At 36.2% G+C, this 11,019-nt stretch overlaps 1 protein-coding gene across 4 annotated transcripts; it reads right to left on the reverse strand.

Moving 5' to 3' along the window:
* Positions 1-2,827: 2,827 nt before the first annotated feature.
* On the reverse strand, positions 2,828-9,489 carry LOC104250094 (protein FAR-RED ELONGATED HYPOCOTYL 3). Of its 4 annotated transcripts, XM_009806646.2 has the most exons (10): positions 9,254-9,375; positions 7,658-7,736; positions 4,915-7,140; positions 4,781-4,837; positions 4,580-4,648; positions 4,432-4,500; positions 4,272-4,340; positions 4,149-4,196; positions 3,259-3,338; positions 2,828-3,171 (listed from the first exon to the last, which is right to left on the reverse strand). In XM_009806646.2, the coding sequence occupies exons 3-9, from the start codon at positions 7,093-7,095 to the stop codon at positions 3,282-3,284; spliced, it is 2,550 nt and encodes an 849-aa protein (XP_009804948.1). In that variant the 5' UTR covers positions 7,096-7,140; positions 7,658-7,736; positions 9,254-9,375; the 3' UTR covers positions 2,828-3,171; positions 3,259-3,281. The 4 variants fall into 4 exon arrangements, with proteins under 4 accessions (XP_009804948.1, XP_009804949.1, XP_009804946.1 ...); XM_009806647.2 differs by lacking the exon at positions 7,658-7,736 and having other exon boundaries at positions 9,254-9,489; XM_009806644.2 differs by lacking the exon at positions 9,254-9,375 and having other exon boundaries at positions 7,658-7,890.
* Between the last annotated feature and the right edge of the window lie 1,530 nt (positions 9,490-11,019).

An 11,019-nucleotide genomic window follows, 5' to 3' on the forward strand; every position in this document is an offset into this window, starting at 1 on the left:
TCTGGATAGTTTGAATCAAGCTTTGATTCAACCCAAAATTATTCGCTTCTACTGGTGGAGGTGTGACACTGGATAGTCCCTGATTGTAGACTGGTCTGGCATAATCACCCAATGCTCTACCAGGCCTGGATATAGCATTCTCGAACTGGTCTTCAATCAAGGGTCGATTTAGATTGAATCTTCGACCTCCATCATTATTGACGGTCTCATCAGCAGTTCTACGGGCTGCCTCGACTGCTATCCGTGCAGCTTCTCTCTGGTGTGTTGCCTCTCTTGCAACTAAATCTAGTTCATCCTTACCATATTTTGCCATGTGTTCTGGGGTTGAAGGTTGCTCCAAAAAAAAAATTGGTGAGTTCTTTCTCTTTCCTCAACTGTCGTAGACTCTTTTCCGCCTCTGGATTGTATGGAATCAATTCCTTTGAAGACGATTGAGTCGTACACCAGAGAAGCCAATCTGTTGCCTGCACACGAAAGAGGAAACCCGTGAAGAATAAAATAAAATAAAATCCTGAATTAGCACCAAAAATTAATTTGAACACTATTGATTGTCAATCCCTAGCAACGACGCCAAAATTTGACGAGTGCAAAATACAAGTGAAATTGATGCTCGCTAATCAAAGATAGTATAGTAAAATATCGTCTCCACATGAATTGGATTTAAATATTGCTTTAGTAATTTCTTGTTTAATTGCTATTCAGGAGGATCAACACTTGAGTTAAATGATTATGAACTACGTTTAACTACTAAAATAAAGCATTTGACAATTGGCGATAAGGAATTAGAGATTCGCAGAGTTAGTTTCTTATCAATGTGAGGATAAGGATTTGACAGGATAGGTACAAGATAACTATTTGGAATTTAACTCTAGTTTAATTCACTCTAATATTCTAATAATTCTCACGAATTTACTTGATGATTAGTTCAAATGTGTAATCAGACTCCTCTCTCGATTAAATCTTAACTCTACGAGGTGAACTGATATAAACGCTGTAAAGTATGCAGGCATGCGTTAATGGATTGGTCCTTAGGAAACGTCTCTCGAATATTCTCCTAACTTGATTTAATCAACCATTCAATAAGCTCTTCCGATTACTTAAGAGAATCAATAAATTAAATCCAACAAAATAATGCAAAGATAATCACCAAGATATTCCTCTTTCAATTAAATAACGTGACGAATAAAGTTGCAACAATTCAAAACTCCATAAATGAATTCAAGCATGAACTAGAGTTAAAATCCACAGATATTTATCAAAACACCATATCCGTCAAACCCTAAGGGAAACTACTCCATAATCATGGAAGAAATCATCACAAATATAATTAAAGAATCAGAAAACATCAATCTAACGTTACAATCCAAAGTCCTATATTGAATTGGTGGAAAGATGATGAAATCCCGTATTTTGTAGCCTCCAATGCTCTCCTCAAGCTTCCAAGGTCAAAAGTCCTCTAAAACTCGTGTTTTGGTGTATTTGAACCATGTAGGAACGGGCCCGGACGGAACTATCTTTTTCGAGCCGAATTGGGACAATTGGACCACAAAAATACACTGGCTGGCGCGCCATGCGCCGCCGCATGCTCCACATTAGTGAGAATTTTGAAAGAGTGACCCACGCCCCGCTATGCATGGCACAGGGCGATAGTGCAATTTTCTCAGAATAATTTTGTTTTCTCACTTTTTGACATCTAGACTTGGCCCTTGACCCCCGAACGTGATCCCGACTTAATTCTTTGGGCTTTTACTCAGATTTCAAAGCTCCAACTTATTCAAATTAGCTCCAAATTATCTTAATAGCTCAGAATCACTTCCTGCATGGCATAAACACATAATAAGTGCAATACACTAACATTTAAGCTCAAACACAAGTAAAATGCAGCAATTGAAAGCAAATTATGACTAAAACACGTGATTCTAGCCTACCATCAAGCATCTCTCTCTAAAGAAACTTTGACATTTTCACCGACTTTTATTCCGGTATTAGTAGTACATTTTGTTACTTGTTAGAGTGATTTTCTAAAATATATTAATAAATTTTCAATAATTTAGAGTGAATGTAAAAATCCCTAATCTAATTTAGTAATTTTGTTGTAGAACTTTAATGTAATTTATAATCTAAAAAAATAATTTCCAATATCCAAACCCAATTTAACTAATCAAGTCAACTATGATGAACAAACGTAGGTGATGATAAATACAGCACGGTCATATCCATCAAATTAGCTTTCTTATTTTTTTATGGAGCACTAAACTTCATGATTACTGAATTAATCATGACCTTTTATTTTGTTGTAACGTCAAATGAAATAGTAACCCGTTATTGTATTCCAACTCTGATAATATTTAGAAGACTTGATATTTTTACTATGCATATTAACACCCTATAATTTGGCAAGGATTAAAAAAGAAAAGAAGATAAATAGCTTCCATCCATACGTATTATGTTTCTCCTTTTAATGAAAAAAGTTTTCCTTGGCAATTTTCTTTTGATAATCGTGGTGTCCAGACCAGCTTGCGCACATCTAGACTAATTCCACGGAATACCTGCCACCTCTCACCAATAACATTTATCTAAAAAGACATTTATCAAAAATCTATTTTTCATCGTAACAAACACACCATTGGGTTGAACATACTTGATATTTGCACCACCAAACATTAGGTACAAATAAGCTTGTTCCAAAGAGGGATTTCCATGCATCAATAAATGCTGTTAAAACAGAGGCAATATTTTTTCTTCGTCCACATTCTGTTATGTTTCTGCTCAACCAGATTGAAGGAAACATTAACAAGCTGATTTATCACCAAAGAAAAGAAAAAAGTGAAGATCAAAAAGCACTGCCTACATTTACAACTCATTTGCTTAACTTGAAATAATGTGTACCTCTTCACCTCAATGATCTTTAATTGCTGTAACTAATACATCCCACAACAGCCTTTACAGGTTAAATTAACTTAGAGCTGTTTTTACTCATCTAGCTCTAATATCAAATTGAAGGGAAAGATTTAAAAGCTAATTTATCAACAATGAGAAAAGGTAAAAAATTAAGAAGCACTGCCTACATTGATCCCTTTTATTTTACAAACAAACACTAAAAAGATTCTTCCTGTTGGCTGTACTTTCAACAACAGCCGGTAATGCAAGTCGAAACATATCCACCCTTTCCTGGTAACGAAAGAACCCCATCATTCAATAATACGTCCGACTTGAATACATCTGTAATAACATCAACAAAATGGAAAAAACATATACCTAATTGATTATGAAAATGATGCTCAAGGATGTCTGGATGCTTCGTCGTGCAATTGAGCAGATCTTACATTGGGTTCGTCCTGTCAACATTAAGGAAAGCCATATTAGTCCAGCACAAATGGATCGGAATTGCGCTTAGCTAGAAATTCCGGAGGGTCAGCTGGCGCATGGTTCGTAACTTGCTGAATTATATGCTCGTCCCTCTACCCTTCTCCACTTAAATACCAGGCCTTTATCTGCAACATGGTTCAACCTCGTGCGCTTAACTCACACATCTCATTGCGCTCTTACCAGTTACCACTACACCTGTTCTTTTTCTAACTGACCATTTTATTAGTAAATCTTAACTTTAGAAAAACATTAACCACAAAAATAAAAGGAACAGATAAAAAATGTTTTGAGTTCTTTAAATGATTATGAACCCCACCCCCTGCACACCTGATTGGCCTTATTTTTTGCTAAATAAAAGTTGACTCATTCCTTGATTTGGTCCTTCCCAAATTTTTGACCGATTTCGCTAAGATGGAACTATTTCCTTCACCTAATACTACATTTGAAACCTATAGTATTTCAAAAGTAACATAAGATCCACTATTTTTATCTTTGTAAAATCTCAAACTCAGAAAAAGTAACATTCATCTTCACTGATGAGTCAATTTCTAACTCTCTGGTCTAAAATACAAGATTATCTATAATTACCTTTAAGCCCTCCATACTAGATTAAATTAGTATACTATTAGATCGGGAAGGAAGGAGTTACCAACATAAACTACATATTAAATGTATATAATAATCTGAATGCAGCAATTATTTTCGCAAAGTCGACTTCCCTGATAAATAGCAACAACAAAAATTCTATTCAATTGATGTAGGTATGTAGCAATACAAACCCGAATGCCATATGGGAAACTTGGAGCGCGAAAAAAGTCCATTTGCCCCTGCAACAATAAACCAAAAATGTAATAAGATTTTTGGTTGATTTGCCTCAAGTTCTAGAATAAGAGACTATGTACCAGCCCATGCATTGTTGGCTGAGCACCATAATAGCCATCATGTGTAGGAGCTATAGAATTCAACTGTCCCTACAAATTACAAAGCAAGAAAACAACAGAACTGTTATTGTAATAGTATCAATTTTTCCAGTCTTAAAACTGTGAACTTGCCAAGACATACAAGGCCCTGAATAGTCTGTTGGTTTCCATAGTAGTTATCCCGAGTTGGTGCCATTAAGTTCAACTGTACCTGCAAAAGAGCAGTAACAACTTTAAAAAATCACCATTACAGATGTATTAGAAACATTCAAGATACACGCAGATCATACCATTCCTTGAACACTTTGTTGCGGTCCAAAATAACCATCAAGAGTCACAGGTCTGGAGTTCAATTTGTCCTGCAGCAGAAAGATGAATGAACTAAATAAGAAATCGGAGATGACTAATAAAATTAAAAAGTTAAGCTTCAAGAGCACAGGTAATGTAAATCAGATAGCAATAAATAAAAGTAATTAGGTATCAGAGCAAACCATTTGTTGCAAGCTGTCTGCTGCCCCAACAGCCATAACATCTGGCTCCGAGTTCACCTGCAGAACCAGGAGATATTCATAAGATATCATATAATACAAAAGCAGCATTCCCATGATTGCTCTTCACAATATACCTTCCGTTTCTTAGTAAAACTATTCTTCTTCTTGTTTGTCTTGCTCATACTCCTACTTTGGTTATCGTCTTCAACACAGAGAAGACCAGGAGCTGATGATGTGCCAGCTTCTAAAATATTCTTATTTGAGTTATTAAAGGTCACGCAACTCCCAAAAGCATCATCAAGTGCACGAAGAGCAAAACTATAGCTCTCTTGGGATAATGACCCTTCTTCACTCAATTTCATCGCCCTATAGCATAGCTCATTATATCTCTGGACTCTTGACTGCACATCTTCAGATCCATCTGTCATAGAGTACTTGCTCTTGGCATCTTTTGTCCATCGCTTCAATATATAGTGTAATGGGATAGAGGAAACACCACATATTTGGAGAACTATCAATGCATGTCTACAAAGGTAGCCTTTAAATTCAAACAAATGACATACACAAGATATTTCTGACTTCACTTCATTCAATGTAACAATGAAATCTTGATCCTTCTCATAATCTTTAACTCCAAATGTTATGGTTGTCTCATCTTGCTGCTCTCTTTTAGGAATACAAGCAACTGCACCCAAAACCTCAGCCTGAAATTTCTTAAATACAGCATGTGTATAAAGCCCTGCCACATGCTTCTCGAATGGTGATGGAGATTTCAAAGCAGGTTGTTTGTTCCATGTATCAGAATCTGCTTTTGCCTCCTCCTCATACCTATCTTGTAATATTGTTTCATATTGCTTTACAAACTCCGGGACAGTGGTTTTCTTATGTACATATTTGTCAAAGAAAGAGTTCACACTCTCTGATCGTTGAACCGTTGACATTCCCGCTAAAAATGCATCTCTCATAAACATAGGGATCCATTTCACACGATCTTCATAGAGCAAATGAATCAATTCAGCTTCTCTGAGATCAAATCTATCAACTAGTTTTCTCCACCTCTTTTCAAACTCCTCATCTGTCGATGACCTGTAAATACATTTCTCAAACTTTGCCATAAACTTTTCGTTCTGTTTAATGACATGATTCAGTGTTTCGGACACCTTTCCCAGGATATGCCACATACAGAAATAATGGAGGGATGATGGCAAAGCCTCTGAAATGACTGACTTCAACACCTGGTCATGATCTGTGATCACTGTCTTGGGAGCTTGACCACCCATTGCCTTCAACCATGTCCGCATTACCCAAGAAAATGTTGTTGCACTCTCATCAGAGACCAAAGCGCATCCAAGTAGCATGAACTGATAATGCTGATTGACCCCAACAAAAAGAGCCAGGGGCATTTTGTACTTGTTTCTGATGTACGTAGTATCAAAAGACACAACATCACTGAAATTTGCATAGTCATGCCTGGCTTTGGCATCAACCCAGAATAAGTTCTTCACACGTTGATCTTCACCCACATCAGCAGCATAAAAGAAGTTGGAATTAAGACTTTGCATCTGAATGAAAAACTCCAGCAAAACGTTTATGTCTCCCCCTTCCATTGCTGAATTTCGACCTTTCTCAAATGGACCTTTAGAGTCACTTTTCAGACCAACTACATTTTTGTATTCAGCAAACTGTCTTGCCATAGCGGCATACATCCTTCTTGTTTGTTCACTGACAGCTTGGGCAGGTAAAAGTTCATGATTATGTTCTTTCTCGAATCTATGAATGATCCATTTCCCATCGGGTCTTCTTTTCACATGCATACTTGCTTTGCAATCTGTCTTTGCACATGCTCGCCGACCAGTAGCATTTTCTGGATCCTGCTTGTTCCCTTGTCTACTACGTGGTCGATTTGCAGACTTCTCATATTCCCGTTTCGTTCCATACCTAGAACATGCAAATTTTGCATCAATGAATTCCCTTGACGTCTTTGAGCGACGGCTGTTTTGTATGGCTGTATTGAATCCCATTGACCGAGCATATTCTTGATAAAAGGCATAAGCTTCACCATGGGACTCAAATTCCATGCCAGCCAGCGGTTCAAGGTTTACATCCTCCTTAAACTCTATGATATTTTCTACGGGGGTGTTCATATCGCCTCCATCTTCTGCATGCATCTTCTCTTCAACAACAACCAGCATCCCATGCATTCCATCATCACTGTGCATTTTTTCTTCATTGTCAAGCATATTTATAATTCCATTTTGTTCTTCTTCTTCTTCCTTATCATGATCTCGAGAAGGCAGCCGAAGATCTATATCCATGCTGCTAAACAACTGAAAGCCTATGGATTTCTCTTGTACTGATACCTGAACGTCAAGAAACAAACACGGGAAAGCTTGTCCAGTGAGAGGTTACAAAAACATAGAAATAATTCTTTTTCAATAAGCACAGAAAGATACAATAAATAGCCCAAAACATCTCTCTCTCCACATTCCACCACTCTTCTAAGTCTAATCAGACTTCAAAAATTGTCGATGACTAACTTGTGAATCCATCAATGTTTCAGGTTTCACTAAGTGGCCTAAATATCAGAAAACTTTGAGCTCCAAACCATCATATAAATTTAAACAAGCCAAACCATTTATCACGCTGCCACAGCTCATACATTACGATGACATTTATCAGCTAGCACACAAAAAGTGATCTTATGACACTTTTCACGGATAGAAATCCATAACATGAAGGATATGCATCAATCTCTGTCTACTTGAAGAGGAAGAAGCCTGGACCACATCCAATCCACCAGAGATTTGATTAGTGGATACAAAAGGCCTTCGTCCAAATTTAGACAGAAGTGCAAACCTATATAATTGTATACTCCACCTGCAGGTGTAAGCGACTCAAATTGCAGCTTTCAGTCCATATATCAACAGTGCTTACTTGAAATCCAACCACATCCAACCTGCAGATTACACAGAATAAGCTCACTCCCCATCTCATTGATGCAAGCAATTAGCCTTGCCCCCTCCCCTCTCATGCAGTCCTCTATGAGCCACTTGAGTGAAGATACATACTACCTCCATTTCATTTAAGGTTGTTGACTGTGCACGAAGTTTAAAAAATAAAGGAAGACTTTCGGAACCTGTGATCTTAAAAATTGACATTTTTCTGGTTATAAAAGCATGTCATTAATGGTACAATGGGAAGTTCAAAGTTAAATTGTTTGTAAATATAGAAAGCTGCCATTCTTTCTAAACAGACTAAAAAGGAAAGAGTCCACATAAAATGGAAAAGAGGAAGTATCATTCAATGGTCTAAAATGACAAAGTGTTAAAACCCCAGTCTCCCATGGTCCATTCTAGCTTCACAATCACTAGACCACAACCTTGGATGCTTTTCTTGCAACCATTACTTTCAATGAACAGAAAGTCAAAGCACAACTTGCTTTGATCTCAATCAAAAATTCACACTTTTTGCCGCCAAGAAACGAAAGAAAATGGATAAACAGATGTATAAACAAGTCCATACATCAGCAAAGTCTGGATAAACAGATGTATAAACAAGTTCATATAACAGCAAAGTGATATGGGTAAACAGATGTCTAAACAAGTCCATATAACAGCAAAGTGATATGGGTAAACAGATGTCTAAACAAGTCCATATAACAGCAAAGTGATATGGATAAACAGATGTATAAAAAGTTCATTATCGCTTAACTAAAATTCAAGACTTTCTGTTCTAGTAAGTCTTTGGATATTGAGAGGCCGAGTTTGCACATAAAAATCTACCAAAGCTATATGGTGCTATAAATGTTAGTAATAAGGAGGAAGAGAAAGGTATCCCCAAAAAATATAAACCGAATGTTCACGTTTTTATCCTTGTTTATACTCGAGTGATGATTCCCACTGCTAACTACAAAGATGTCTTCACAAAATCTGCAGCACTAATTGGGTTTTCAAAGAAGGAACTGTTTTAATTTGCCAACTACTTCTCCAAGTTTCAGCAGGGAACTAGGTTATTCAAAATGATGCTTCTCTAACTACATAATCCTGAAGATCGTTAGATTTTTGTTTTTCTGTAACTTATTTTAGTTGTAAAGTTAACCACTACCTCATCTTCCCCAATTTCCATTCACTATTCATTTAATTCAATCATATTGTATCATTTTTTTTTTACCTCAGGAGCTAAGTGCAATTGTCTGATCTTGATAAATTGCATTCACTTCATTTACGTTGATTGCAACATTAAGTAAACTACGCAAATGAATTAAACAGAAATAACATTATCATAATTCAAATGAATTAAACAGAAATTACAAAAACCATGAACATCATAAAAGAACCAATACAATGAATTTTGTCTTAGTAACAGTTCATAACAAATGTTCATCGTAATATGAAGGGGGGAGGGGGAAAGGGGGGGGGGGGGGGAAGGGAAGAAAAGAGATTGAAAGAAGGGAGACAGTGGAGGTAGAGGTACCTGTTCTATGTATCTTTTCTTTGTTTCTTTCTCACGCACGCACGCACACACACACTCTGGATCTGCGATTCTGCAACTGCAAATTCACGCGATGCCCTTTGGCGAGTGGAGTTCCTTTTTTTCTATGATTTAGGGTTTGTGGAAGTCCTCTCCCCTTCTCGCCCCCGCTTCTTACCTACGCCACTGCAGCGCGTGATTTTTATTTTCTTTTCTTACATTTTTTTACCCAATCGATGCACCAAAAAACAAAAAGAAAAAGGTGTCTAAATAAATATGTAAATATTGTATTCTAATATTTAAAGCGTATAATTCGTAATTTGTACAATGACAAGTGATAACGTATTTACATGAGGTTAAACTTTGATGTTACATCATGTGCAAAAATCACACTTTCCAATCAAAAGATAGAGAATTTGGAATACCTTGGTCAAATATCTATTTTTTCAATCTCAATCCAGGCGTTGATTTTGTAATCTTTTAATAATTTAGAAGTTTACAATAAGCCCAACACGTGGCAATATTAAATATTCTTGAAAACTTGTAGTTAAGGTGTAAATACTTGACTCTACAAATAATATAATCATATAGGAAAAAAATAAGATAAACAATAACAACATACCCAGTATTATCTTACATCGTGGGGTCTGGAATGATAGTGTATGTAGACTTTACCCCTACCTTTTGAGGACAAAGAGTCTGTTTTTAATAGACCATCGGCTAAAAAAACAGATAAAGTGTCAATTAATTATAAATATATGTCAAATGTTAAGTAAAAAAGACATCATAAGTACGTCTTCATTTGCAATTTTGCACATTTATCAATTTATTTATTTTTAATCATCGAGGGATGTGACGAGACGGATGAAATCTTTAATCAGTGATTTTCGGTTCGAACTCCAAATCTTACACATGGATCTGCTCTCAAGTAGCTTCTAGGCAGGACTACTGATGGAAAATTAATTATAGTTCTATCATATTCTATATATCATGTGTTGAAGCGAAGAAACCTCTAGTGTTTGCTTGTTTCGATCCTCCACGAACCTTGCAGTTTGTTATGGTAAAATGGATAAAAGAAAACAGTTATCCATCCATATTATTCATTAAAAATAAGTTAAATAATATAATTTTTTAAAGGGATCAAATATGGATAAAACAACATATTATCTAATTAGAAAATGGATAATCAATGGATAACTAATGGGTTTAGCTTTTATATTTGTAAAACCTCAAATTGAAGGTTCTTTAAATTTGGGATACTAGGAATTCATCCAAAAGTAATTAGATTCAAGAAGCCATAAATAATATGGATATTCATACTATCTGTCAGCTAACCCATTTTTATCCTTATTAAATATGGGTCAGGTTAGATAATTTATCCGTTTTTGCTTTTGCCTTTTTGACTCATCCCATATCCAACTCGAATCGTCCATTTGCCACCCTTACTTGCAGGAGTCTGGAACCAAAATGTAGTTCTTTTGGACTCAAAGAACCAAAATATGTTTAAAAAAAATGGACACCATAATATATATAATGCCCTAGCATACCACACTATACCATAACGGCCGTTTGTCCGTTAAGATATAGCGCAGTGTAATAACATGCTATATTTGAAATAAAAATGGGCGGGAAGGTATAGCGCGCATATATACCACGCTATAGTATAGCGTGTTATATATGCACGCTATACCTAGATAAAAAAGCATGCAGGTCTCCTTCACCACCAAACCAGTAAACTCTCCCCCCCCCAACCCCAATTAGAAAAATCT

Source organism: Nicotiana sylvestris, chromosome 7, assembly GCF_000393655.2.
Source record: "Nicotiana sylvestris chromosome 7, ASM39365v2, whole genome shotgun sequence".
In the NCBI taxonomy this organism is placed as follows: Eukaryota; Viridiplantae; Streptophyta; class Magnoliopsida; order Solanales; family Solanaceae; genus Nicotiana; species Nicotiana sylvestris.

Coding starts and splice junctions, on each gene's coding strand:
- LOC104250094 (XM_009806644.2), bottom strand. CDS start 7,774: ATGAGATGGGGAGTGAGCTTATTCTGTGTAATCTGCAGGTTGGATGTG. Junction 4,501..4,579: donor AACAAAGTGTTCAAGGAATG/GTATGATCTGCG, acceptor GCTCTTTTGCAG/GTACAGTTGAACTTAATGGC. Junction 3,339..4,148: donor GTTTCCCATATGGCATTCGG/GTTTGTATTGCT, acceptor TAATGTTGACAG/GACGAACCCAATGTAAGATC.